Source organism: Molothrus aeneus, chromosome 4, assembly GCF_037042795.1.
Source record: "Molothrus aeneus isolate 106 chromosome 4, BPBGC_Maene_1.0, whole genome shotgun sequence".
NCBI classification, from domain to species: Eukaryota; Metazoa; Chordata; class Aves; order Passeriformes; family Icteridae; genus Molothrus; species Molothrus aeneus.
This window is the reverse complement of record NC_089649.1, coordinates 20,646,097-20,659,366: the sequence shown is the minus strand read 5'-3', so window position 1 is coordinate 20,659,366 and position 13,270 is coordinate 20,646,097. Positions and strand designations below refer to the sequence as shown.

Here is a 13,270-nt window from a genome sequence, read left to right as displayed (position 1 = left end):
CAGATGATTTCATACTCCCAGAGACCAGGCAATAAATTAATCTCACTTGTCTGTAACACGTCAAGACTAACAAACCCAGCGAGCTGGTGTAAACCAACAGGTCCTGAAGTGCAGATGATACAGCCCACAGAAATTATGACTGATGCAGGTTGTTCAGCCTGGGTAATAAGATGATTCCTCTTATTTTAGGCTTTCACACATTTTTGGTTTGGGAAGTGGAATGAAATTACAGGATGAATTACACAGCAGAATGTCACATCGCATCATGAGTGCTACAGTGCCTGTAAAGCACAAAGATCACCACAACTTGACATGCCCTCATAGAACAGAAACACTCAGAGAAATGTAGTTAAATAGAAGTGTGAAGAGGGAAGGGAAGATTGAGGAAACAAGCTGACATCCTCAGTCTGGGACCCAATTTACTGACTCAAATACCTGGCAACTCTCTATGAACCTGTTAGAGGAAAATCAATTACTTCCTCCACTTGTAGCATGAGGCACTCATGAAACACATACAGCAGGAAGTAGTAACACTCTGTAAGTTATCAAATTTCACTGTATTAAAAAAAATGTGTAAAAAGAAGGTCCTTAAAGATTTCTGACTCCTTATTTCCTTAATCTCTATGGAATTCAAGAGGGTTTACTAATTACTTATCTATTTATTCCTCACATCTACTTTAACAGTAATATTATTAAACATACAGGTTTTATTTAAGATCATCTTCTAGAACTTCAGGGAATCATAGTGACTTATAGAGGGGTAAAATATATTTAGCCAATATTGGACTAGCAGTGCAGCCAAATGGTCCCATTTACTAGCTCATGGTGACTTCTGCACGACAAATCAGCCCCGTAATTTAACAATCTCATTCATCCTTTTGCCTCAGTCCAAGGTGGGAAAATATGGAACCTACGGACAAATTTAAATTTTTATTGGTTTTTTTTTCACATGAAAGTATAGCAGCAGATGAGAACTGAAGACAGAGCTCTAGGTGAGCTTACATCCATCTTTAATCAACTCTCCTTCCATAGCAAGAAAATAAGCACCTTGTTAGCCATCTTGTTGACCTAAAGTCTGTAGCTCTGCCGTGTGTAGATTGTGGTGGAGGAAAACATTCTTCCTGCTGTACATGTGTAAGGAGATGGGTCCCCTGGGGGGCTGTCCCAGTCTCCCTGTGAAGGTGCTGTGCTGCCGAGGCACAGCGCTTTGGTCCTTGGGAGCTCCTGGGAACACGGGGCAGCCGTCGGCCTTGGATGCTGGCTGGGCTGGGCTGGCGGCCGTGACAGCCAAACCGTTCTGGGTGGCCTCTGGGGCCAGGCTCTCGTACGTGCCTCGGGTGTGCTTGATGGCTTCCACGATCTCCTTCTCCTTCAGGAGGCTGCTCAGACACAGATTAGACAGCTGGCAGCTCTTGCTCTCATACGCTGCTGCTTGGCTGCCCTGTGGGTGTCTAAAAGGGTCCTCGGTGGGAGTAAGCGCTGACTTTCTGTCCCTTGTGCTGAGGTTTTGGCTCACCATTCTGATTGGATATGTAGTCTGGGGAAACAAAAGAAGACAAAACAAAAAGTATTAGCAGTGGAACACAGTAGAGAAATGGTGTGGAGTACATAAACCACTCCTCACTACACATGAACAGCACATGGGTCTGGCAGATTAAAATAAAAGATGACTCCAGGTGATGGTAAAACTTCCAAAACTTCATTCACATTTAATAGCACTAGGATTGACAAATGTTTGCTACAGGAAATGATTTGGCCATTTTCCTTAAAAACTTGTTTAAATCAAAGGAGGATTTCTTTTTCAGAATATAATAAATGGTAAGAAGTTTTCATGAATTGTAAGTAGATTTTCAAAAGCATTTCACATAATGAAACAAAGAGAATTTTGATCACATAGAGTTCAACACTTAATACTCTCAAATCCTTACAAAATATAAAGAACATATTTTGTAAATATCTTCGTGCCTCGGTTAAGCTCAGAACATGTTCAATTTTCACCGTCCCTTGAATCCAGGTGTTTTGTTGTGTATTTACAAGTCAAATGCATGCTACAGGAGAGCACGAATTTTATTTCAGTTGCCTGGAAAAAAATACAATGTAAGAAAGATTCCAGCATGTTACCAACTTCTGATGTTGTGCAAGCATGCCTGCATGTGATTTTGTTGGAATTATAGTAATTTATCTGTGCATGGCAAATCAGATCACTGCAGACTTTCAGTGTGTACCTGGTGTGGTGCTTCGTAGTGTCCCTACAACACCTGACTGGGGAGGAGATGATGGTACCCTTTCCCAGGGAATGGTTAAAGCAAATTTAACCATTATTTAATTTGGTTAATTTGAAACACATGTCCAATTTGACTCCTTATAGGTTTTCTGCAACAGAACTCTGAAAGGACACAGGAACAGCTTCTTGACGTTTACACTTCTGGAAAACATTTCTTCAGTTTTTACATCTGCAGCACATAGGTGTTGAAATGAAATTCCATTTAATTCCTAGGGTATCATTTTTGGGAGCACCTGTCTGCAAATTCAAACACTTTTCATGTATGTATGTATGTATGTATCTATCTATCTATCTATCTATCTATCTATAAATTATTTATTTTCACGCCAGTAAATATAATCTTCCTACTGGGATGAGAGTAAAATTTAATGCCCTGTCAAATATCCAAGTATTTATTGTAAGGGAATGATTCAGGAGTTACAATATGTCACCTAGTATCTTTGAAAACCTAAAGATTGATATAGAACTTTAGAGGAACTTCATGGTGGGACCTCCAGTCTATCCTGAACTTCTGGTTAATCCCAGTTTATCCCTCTGGACATTTATGGTCCTTGGTCATCTGTTTAAGGACTTTCATCAATGTAAACTGAATAGCCTTCTCCTCTAATATTTTCTCACTATATTACATTTACTTTTAGAAAAGGTCTTCATAATGTCTAAACTGTATCTTTCTGGCTTCAAGACCACTCCTCTCTCTCTCATGAAAATGAAGAAAGAATTTCTGTTTGATCTTGAATGTCTGTTTATGGTTTCAAAGAATGCTGTCAAGCAACCCTTTAATCCTCTCTGCTCTGGAATAAAAAAATATCACATTGACTTTTTCTCATAGGACTCATCTGCTAGACTCTGAGTCATTCACACTTCTCTTCCCTACAGATCCCCTTCAGTGATTCCACTATTTTTTTCTTGAAGTAGAAGGCTAAGGAGTACAGCACTCAAGGTAGCCCCCCACCATTATGAAGCAGAACAAACACTATTAGTGTCCTACGAGGGACTTCTTCATCTGCTTCTTATTAATTACTCCAATAGGAGGCTAGTGATTTCATTTGGCAACAGCATGAAATTGTTCATTCATCTTCATCTACTTGTCCATGATATTTTCATTATTTTTTAATGCAAAATTATATCTAAATTCAGTTGATTATTGTCACCTATTGCTTTTTAACTTGATGAAAAGCTGTTATGACTATCTAGCACTGTGGTGTTTCTTTCCTCTTCCTTATCAAGGTTATATTTCACTTGAAGTATTTTCAATTTAGAAAATAAATGCTTGGTTTGTAGGTCTATGTAATACTGGCTTCTGGTTGCTGGCCGATGGGGGAGACAACGTGTGTGTATGTATGAATAAATGTTTAATAATATACATGTGACAAGGGAAGGTCTTAGCTCTGTGAAACTCTAACTTGCTGAAATTCCCTTCCTATTGAATAGTTAAACAAATACCATGTGGTGAAAAATTAGGAGCTGATCTACCTACATTAAAGCACCAACAGAAATTCAGAATATGCCATCATAATTTTAAGAAATTGGTTTGGTCTTGTCCCCGGCAATAAGATAATAAGATGGTTAACAAGGAAAGACAGACTCATTCTATCAGATGCATAGTTACACATCAAATGAGCAGAGACTTCAATGAAACACTGCCAAAACCAAATACTATTGTTGTTATCTATGACAAATTACTGAAGAACAGCTTCCAATCAGGAAAAGAGAGAACAGTTGACAGACAGGAATCAAAATCAGTAAGAAATACTCATCTCAATAACATTATTCTTCCTCCAAAATATTGTCAATAAAAATTCCAGGGCTGATTTGATTTTCATGCAAGTTATTTTTTGGTGCAATTATAAAATTTTTATTAAAAATGCAAACTACAGTATTGAAATTAATAAAGTTTTCTTTTGATGAATTCAGGTAATTTACTTTGAAAGAATGCAGTGCAACCAAATTTTCTTGCTGGTCCATTTTACAGTTATTTAGGATCCTCATGAACTGGGCAAAATACGAAAAATGCCCCAAAATGAGACGCACAAAAGTAAAAGCCATATGAAAAAACTCCCAAACCAGACCAACTTTGGACCATGTCAAACATTTATTTTTAACCTATTTCTCCTTATCTTCCTGTATGTGATTAAGGCAAATTTCCCAGCACTGAACTTTCAGGTACCAACTGCGTTCCCTGAGCATCAGACGTGAGCGAGCAAAGCCACAATCCCAGCACATCTGTTGGCCAATTCCAAGGCCGAGTCCTTGTCCAAAGCTGAAGGTGGCTTGGTGCCAGTCGTGCTCCAGCCCAGCCTAGAGCAGCTGCAGGGCTGCTGTAAACTGCTGCTTGGCAGAGCTCCAAGGAGCCGATCTGCCAGCTGGTGGCTGCTGAAGCAAAAAATCCATTCATCTTTTTCCCTTTTATTTTTCGGTAGCTCAGCTAGAACCAACAATTTCTCTGCCCCAGAAATCCCCAATGCCACTCTATAGTCTGCCTAACTGTGGACTCAGGAAATGGGCTGCAATTAGGATGCAAATGGGGTTCTGAAATTTCTTTGAAAAGTAGCCTGTTTTAAATATATGCAGCAGAAAGAAAAGGCCTCCTTTGTTGTTTCAAATATGTCTTAACCTTTAAGCAAACATCTGGATTTGAATTTCCTGATGATATTAAACACACTCACAGGAAGTGCATGCCTTCATGCTTGAGTCTACTTCCCAAAAAGGAAAAAAATTATTTTAATAAAATCTGATTGGCTGTACAATTTTAGTCAGTTTATATCATGATCACTCCTGTTTTAAGGTACATAAGTGTAAGAAAGTTCAAAATAATTTAGCTTTGATTATTCCAAACTAGTGCTAAATAAATTAGGATTGAACCGAAATGGGAACTCAATATTCTTAAAATATTCTTTCAATAATTTTTTGAGGACTCATTTTTGTGATTGTAAGTGTAATAACTTTTTCTTATATTAAGAAAAAACCCAAGCCCCTTCAACAACTCAGTGGTAAGTAATGAAAATGTACTACTTTTATAGAAAACTCCAGAATGAGATGTTATAAACAAAACACTGCAGCCATTCATCATTTTCCATTTTCAAAGCCAATGAGTGAAATATGACAAGAGTTAGCAACAAGACAACACTGCTGCAGGACATTTCTGACTGTCTGGTGATAAAATACTAATAAAAAATGATGGGAAAAGACATGAATTACGAAAACACCCCAAAAAGGGTGCAGATTTTTAAGATGTTTGTGCCCAGAGGCATTTGGGAGTCTTAGATGCCTATAATGTAATTCTTCCAAGTACAGCAACTTTCTTAAATACATCATTGTGACAACAGACATAGAGAATAAAACCAAACAAAACATGCTCTCATCGGTGTACCTGCTGCACCCCGACAACCAAACAAATCTGTAGCTCAAGAACACGGTTTTACCACCCCAAAGGATTTTACACTTTCAGAGGTGTTAATGGAAGCACACTGTAGAGAGCAATTATTCTGACAGGAACCTGAAGACTTTCTGGATTCCCTCATGTCTTCTACTGCTTAATTATTTTGTGTTTGCTGATACACAAGGAAGGTAAAATGTGTTCCCAATGCAATGTTTACTGCGTGGCCCAGCATGGCTCCCTTGGTCCTTGTCAGGGCTCAGCTGGATTGCAGCACCTGCCATACAACTGTCCCAATTTGCAGCCTAGCCCAGACTCTTAAAATATAAAGCAACATAAAGGAGTACAGACACAAAACAAGGTGCTATAGCTCTATATTTCTTTTAAGGATGGAAAGGATTAAGCCCTTCATGATGCTTTTGAATTTATACACCTTCAGATGCCTTTTGCAGTTCTGACAGTTTATAAAAGTGCAGATCTAATTTACCAAAACACAGGTTAACTCAGTGCTTTGATATGCCACATCTGTCACTATGTCAGCTTCTTAATTTCTACACCTCCTCACTTTTGTGCTTACCAGCTACCAGCCTAGAGATGATTCAACACAAAATGTAATTTAGCTGCAGCAGGTAATTGTTCTTCATTCAAGTCTCTTAAAAATCACTCACTCCTATTGATTTCAGTAGCACCTGGACTAAAGAGTGTAGCTTTTACAATCCAGACCCACATCTACTGTACATCTCATGCTGCCTTCTGGCAACACAGGACAAATGAAAGAAATAAAGTCCAGCGTGGCAAAATAAGGCATGGACTTTATCAACAAGTTATGGGTAAGAACCAGCTGCTGATCAATTTTTCATCTCTACTGCTGTCCTTTATAAAATGAATGCAGTCAACATAAATCACAAACATTTTTCTTTCTGCCTTTCAAACACTTCCATTTCCTTACTGAAAGCAAAAATTATGAGATACTAAAATGCTGCCTCTTTGCCATAAGGCCATTTAAACTAACAGGCAAATGGAATAAAAGTTAACTACAGTGGTGAGTTAATATCCTAAAAGAATCTTATAGTAGTGAGGATACAATGTGAGAAGTAACAGACTGAGTGCTTAAAAAGATCTTCATCTTCTCACAACATGGAATTATCCTTGACAAATTTTATTTAAGTAATAATGCACAGTTAAGATAACAAGGTGTAAAAGATGTAGTGCTGCTTTATAAAGCAGGAAGAAAACAACAAAGGATTTCCCATTAATTTATAGTAACGGGAAATCACTGCTCTGCACTCTTAATACTGCATTGCAAGGGTTAAGTGGAAGATTTTTCTCATCAGTAAGGCTAAGGAGAAGATGCAGCACTTTACAGCTGTTTACTACACCAAATAAAACAATTAGAGCTTTGGAGCTGTTAATCACATTCTTCAAAAATGCTACAAAATTCATTTAGAAGATACTAAGAATATCTTTTTATACACTATGGCTTAAAATTTTAAAGAATCCTGCAAATACTTATGAAAATGAAAGCTACTAAATAGTGTGGATCTTTCAATGACAGAACTACCAAACAGCAGGACATTCTATGTGAAATAACAAATCTGATGTTTCTCAGTCTGCATCTAAGATCTTCCCCAAGATCAGAAAGTCAAGACGGAAAAGATAATGAACTTTTCTTTTGTTGTAGATGCAATGTACTTTTAAACACATTTTAAAAATCTGTTAAATCTCTTATCTCGGAAACATCCTATCTTCAGCAAATACTAGCTCCCTTATCTCCAGCAATTCACATAACACTTCTGCTCCTACAGAAGCCTTAAGCATCTTTTTTACTGATCTTGTATCCCCTCAGGTTCTTTGGGCAGAGACAGCTCTTGCAGCCAACAAGAGATGAGAATCTCTTCATGAAGCTCTTTTCATACACAGGCTCCACCTTCGGTTACAGGCAGCAGAGTCTAGAATAGGATGCGCAAGTCAAACTTGTCCCTGGACCTCCCAGGCTGCATTCCAGGGGACTGGACAGGCCCCATGGTCACCCAGCACATCAGGTCTCAATGACTCCGTGCAACCCAAGAGAAATCAGGGCCATTCATGCCATGCTTTTAGCTACAGTCATATAAAAAGCCACAGGTGTGTACAGTCAAGGTCCTCTGTGGCATAACTGATGCAAAATGAACTGATGGGAAAGGAGAAGTGGGTCCATGGGAACACAAGGGTCACTTCAAAAGACCACAGTTTGTGCAGTGTAGGCAGTGAAGTAAGACAACAAAGATCTTGAGAAAACACTAAGGGAGTTTGCTCAGAAATTACAATCAGGAAAATTGCACAAGTGCTAATTATCCCTTCTGAAAGTGTGTGCTACTCAGCTGACATTTATTGCTATGCAAGCCAAGCCAGTATTCCTGTACAGCATTTGATGGGCCATGTAGATATAAGCAGCTGTTTGAGGATCTCTGCCTTGTGCCTTACCTATTTTACTGATAACCAGCTGTCTGAAAGATGTGAAGTCCATTTCTAGCCTCAGGCCTGACATGTGATCACCAAAACCGGATTACTGTACCTGATCAACTGAGTTACAACTGACTTGTAGGTGGCAAGTACCTTTGACAACTACTAATACATACATGCTTAGTCTTTACTAAGTTTCCAACTATACACTTATGTTTTCTTAATCTACTATCACCTAGCATGATTTCCCAAAGTATTAGCAATTTCATATATAAAATGAAATTCATATGAGGATGTATTCCCTTAGATAATATACCAGGAGACAAAAGCCTTAGAAGTGGTAGTCTCAGGAAGATTTTAATATGCATTGTACAGGGGATTATTTCCTGTATTTCTCTATATCTGAAAAATACTTCTAGGAAAAGAAAGTAAAACTATAGATACTTTGCTTACAGTTGTTACGTTTAGGATAAGAATCCTAATACTTTGGCATGTAAGGCTTTTGCTTTAATAGCTTGGGTATATTATAGGGTCTCAAATTGTGTTTCTGTATATTTTTTATATTGTACCTTCTGTGAAGAAAATAATAAAATATATTTATCTTTGAGTTCAGGACTTTCTTGTCTAGCTTTCAATTAGTGAATGCCACAAATCAGATTTCTAATGAATGTCTGCCTTCTGAAATAAGCACTGCTTGCTTTCTCATAAAAGAACACACAAACCCCAGATGGATTGTACTTAGCCAACACTCATCTTTTTTCATTACATTATTTAACAACAATAAAAATTCTTTATATTAAATTTTCATAAATGAGTTCCATAAATTAGCATCCTTACTGTTGAAAGCCATAAGGGCTGAACTTATAACTAGAGCAGGGAAAATTGCATACATTGGCAAATGATGATCAGCTGCTGTTGTATTAATCAGTGACACTGCCCCTCAGGTCAATAAACAGTCTGCAAAGGAGAAGTCAGCAGACTAATACAAAGGGCAAATTTTATCCTGATGACAAGGGAAGAAATCCTAATTACGCTTAAATTGCCTTGACTTTTTAGTTTTATGATGAGATTACTGAGACCATGATAATCTTGAAGGGAAAGGGAAAGTACTCTTTTTACTTTAATATCTATATATGAGGGCACCTGTTTTAGGAATGAAATATCACAAAGTAGTCAGATTTTTCTTTTTTATCCCAAGAGTAATTTTTGGTAATTAAGCCTTTCCTTGTGGCTGGACCAAAAACTTATAACATAACTATACATATTGATAACATAACTATAACATTTATTATAGATATAACTATATTTTATTGATCATTACTATAATCAATCCCTAGCCTTTACTTGTTTGGTTTAATGTGTTGAACATAATAAAGAAATGGACTCCTGTAACAGGACGAAGCATTACTATTCCAGAAGGATACTGACTCCCTGCTGTAGGATCCAGTCAGGAAAAAACCTGTATGAACTTTGCACCATAGGACAATACTCAGTGAGTCAGACTTCATTAATAACAGAGAAATTTACCTTAAAATATTTTCTTCAAAGATCTTACTAACTATGATAATTATAAGTTACTAATTATGATATTATAAATACTCAGAGTGAATCATTCCATGCCTAGTTGTTTTTTTAAGGCATTGGCAATCTTAGAAATAGCAAAAGAATAAATAGGATTCTCTTGGAATAGGGAATATCTATACCTTTTTTTTTTCTTTTTTCTGTTAAACCAATGACCCAAGAATGTTTTGGCCTTGTTGGTACGGAATTGGTACATATAAATTCTGTTCTCTAATCTCCATCTGTCAGCATCAAATATATTTACAGCAAGAAAATCTTGTCAGGAGAGGAAAGGGACTCCCAGACAAGAGGTATAAGTAGTTGTAAAGGAAATGTGACCTCCATAAGGATTCCTCTCAAATGATTTACACGAAAGAGAAGCTGCTTTAACAAAACAGTGTTTGCAGTTGAATGATGTAATCACAGAACCATAGGACGATTTGGGTTGGAAGGGACCTTAAACATCACCTTGTTCCAACACCCCTGCCACAGCCAGAGACATCTTTCAGTAGGCCAGGTTGCTCAAACCCCTTTCTAACCTGGCCCTCAACATTTCCAGGGATAGGACATCCACAGCTACTCAGGGCCATCTGTTCCAGTGCCTCACTAACCTCTGAAAGAATTTCTTCCCATTATCTAGTCTAAATCTCTTCTCTTTTAGTTTAAAACCATTCTCCCTTGCCCTGTCACTATCTGTCTGTGTAAAAAGTCACTCTTCTTCTTTTTTCTAAGCCCCCTTTAAGTACAGGAATGAGCTGTAAGGTGTCCCAAGAGTGCTCCTTTCTCCAGGCTCAACAACTCTCCCAACTCTCCCAACCTCTCTTCATGGCAGAGGTGCTCAAGCCCTCTGATCATCTTTGTGGCCCTCCCCTGGACATGTTCCATGAGGTCTATGTCCTTCCTCTGTTGGGGACCCCAGAGCTGATGGAGCCCTGCAGGTGGGGTCTCACCAGAGCAGAGCAGAGGGGCAGAAGCCCCTCCCTCCCCTGCTGCCCACACTGCTCTGGGTGAGGACATGATCCAGGACACGTTTGGCTTTCTGGGCTGTGAGTGCCCATGGCTGGGTCATGTCCAGCCTCTCACCCACCAGCACCCCCAAGTCCTTCTGGGCAGGCTGCTCCCAGTCCATGCTCTGCCCAGCCTGTGTTTGTCCTTGGGACTGCCCTGACCCACACCCAGCACCTTGCACTTGGCCTTGTTGAACTTCCTGAGGTTCCTGTGGGCTCCCCTCTCCAGCCTGTCCAGGTCCCTCCGGATGCCATCCTTCCCCTCCAGGGTGGCAGTCACAGCACACAGCTGGTGTCATCACCAAACCTGCTGAGCGTGCTCCCAATCCCACCGTCCCTGTCACTGACAGCGATGTTAAACAGGGCTGGTCCCAACACCCACCCCTGAGGTCACTGAGCTCCACCTGGACACTGAGCCACTGAGCACAACTCTTTGAGTGTGACCACCCAGACAGCTCCTTTTCCACCGTGGGGTCCATCCATCACATCCATGTGTCTCCAGTTCAGAGACAAGGATGTCATGTGGGACAGTGTGAGATGCTTTGCACAAGCCCAGGTAGATTTTGTCACTTGCTCTTCCCTAAACCAACTGCAATGCTGTCATAGAAGGCTGCCAGATTTGTCAGGCACAATTTGCCCTTAGCGAATCCATGCCGGTTGTCACCAATCCATCATGTTGTAAAAATATCCAAAACCTTATCTTCTTAACATTTCTAAATTGTCAATAGTTGGCGGTGATAGAAATTTTCCTTACTGTGTAATTTCAGACAAACCCAGTTTCACATAGGTAAAATAACCCATCAGATAAGTACATGAAATAACCTCTTTCTGCCTACACTAGTGGCTTACACAAAAGAAGAAAAATATTTCATAGCATTTTTACTATACCGCTCTAATGATCCATTCAGTTCAGCTCTCTTTAACCCAGCTAGTGCAGGACAGCATTCATTATGAGACACACTACTCAGTGTCCAGGAAAATGAACTCTAACAAGGTAAAACAATTTCATGTATTCCATGCATTTTAAGGCCAGAAAATGCCATTATAATCATCTTGTTTGCCCTTCTCTGTAGTGGGAGCCATAGATTTCTCTTGGCAAAATCAGGTACTCCAGAAGAGGAGGTGGAATTACAGCATAATTTAGAAGACTAGAAGTTATGGAGAATGTATTTTATTTCTTCTTAATTCACTAAACTATTTTTAGAACAATGCTATCCAGGTCCTTACTGGAAATGTTGCTATGTTTTGGTGACATATCCTACATCAGCATTGAACAAGAAAAAGTAGGCATATTGCTGCTGACAAAACTGCTGCTAGGAGATAGTGTCCCTACAGAGCAGAGGGGACTAGCGTCCAAGACATTTGGGAATATGCAATTCTTGGAGAAAGTGCTGGTTGGATTTGGAGCTAATCCAGTCTGGAGAAAGTTATGGTCATTTAAGTAGTCAGATGTATGATTTGAAGGCCCTATTCTCTTACACAAATGATTATACAGGATGCATGACCATGAGGAACCCAATACAGCCTTCAAATGAGAAAGAACACAAAACTTAAAAAAAAACCCAAACCTACAGTACCAAGATCATGTTACTTAAAAAGTAACTTTCCTTTCTATCTTACTTTCCTGGAAATATGAGGGAAATAAAAAAAATGGCAGTTATTTCAAAATATTCAGCATAAAAGCTCCTTATTTCCTTCAGCAAAACTCTATTACACAAACTCAGCAAGGGAAAATGAACAAAAGAAGACAAAACCAAACAAAAACATCCACTGAAATTTTATTTTTTACCTTTTCTTCTAGGAGAACCGACATTAAAAATTTGGCTAAAATACTGGAATACTTCTGTTGGTTTCTGCTTCTCTATTCCAATGCCTAGCCTAGGGAAAAAGTTTACTTTTTTTTTTTTCTTTATAGCCCATTATGTTAGTTTTTCACTTGGAAAAAAAAAAATCACAGATTATTTGCTCACCACTGTCACCAGGGCTGAACCTCAGAATAGTGCTTTGTCCTAAATAAGACCAGAAGACTTTACAGCTAAATCTAGGAAGGAATACAAACCTTTCCAAGGGGCGAGAGCTTTCAGCAGCTTAAGTGGCACGACCTGCATGGTTTGCAGTCAAACCATTCAAGCAACAAATAGCTCTCAAAGCACTCTCTAGAGGACAGATCTCTGACCTGACTATCAGATTTTCTGCTGCAAACTGAAATCCCTTTGAAGACGAATTCCTCAATTTCGTGGTATTATTGCTGTTGCAGATATTCTCCATGTTTTCCCTCACCAGCCAAAACAGCATATTTTTAAATGGCTGCTTACCTACAAAGCATGAGTTCAATGTAATCCACAGTCAATGAATCTGCTTTCTGGTTGAGAGGTACCAACAACATAAACTGGCTGAAAATTTAGCCAATACAGCTAAAGATTGAGTCAATATAGCCAAAACTGTGCTTCAACTCAGGAAAGCTACAAGGTGGATAAGAAAACTGTAGACAGACAGCAAAGCTGTCTAAGGGAAAATCCCAGACACTCCAATTAACTATACAGAGAGAGATAAAAGATGAGAAATGTTTAAAAGTCATGGAAGAGGACAATGTGAGTGCAC

General features: G+C 38.9%; 1 protein-coding gene across 1 annotated transcript in view; it reads right to left on the bottom strand.

The window, feature by feature from the left end:
* Window positions 1-304: 304 nt before the first annotated feature.
* Window positions 305-13,270, bottom strand: part of CCSER1 (coiled-coil serine rich protein 1) — a 544,953-nt gene continuing 531,987 nt past the window's right edge. Inside the window, exon 10 of the mRNA XM_066548974.1 lies at window positions 305-1,537. Coding sequence (XP_066405071.1) covers window positions 1,452-1,537 — 86 coding nt within the window. The 3' untranslated portion in view covers window positions 305-1,451. The remainder of the gene's footprint in view (window positions 1,538-13,270) is intronic.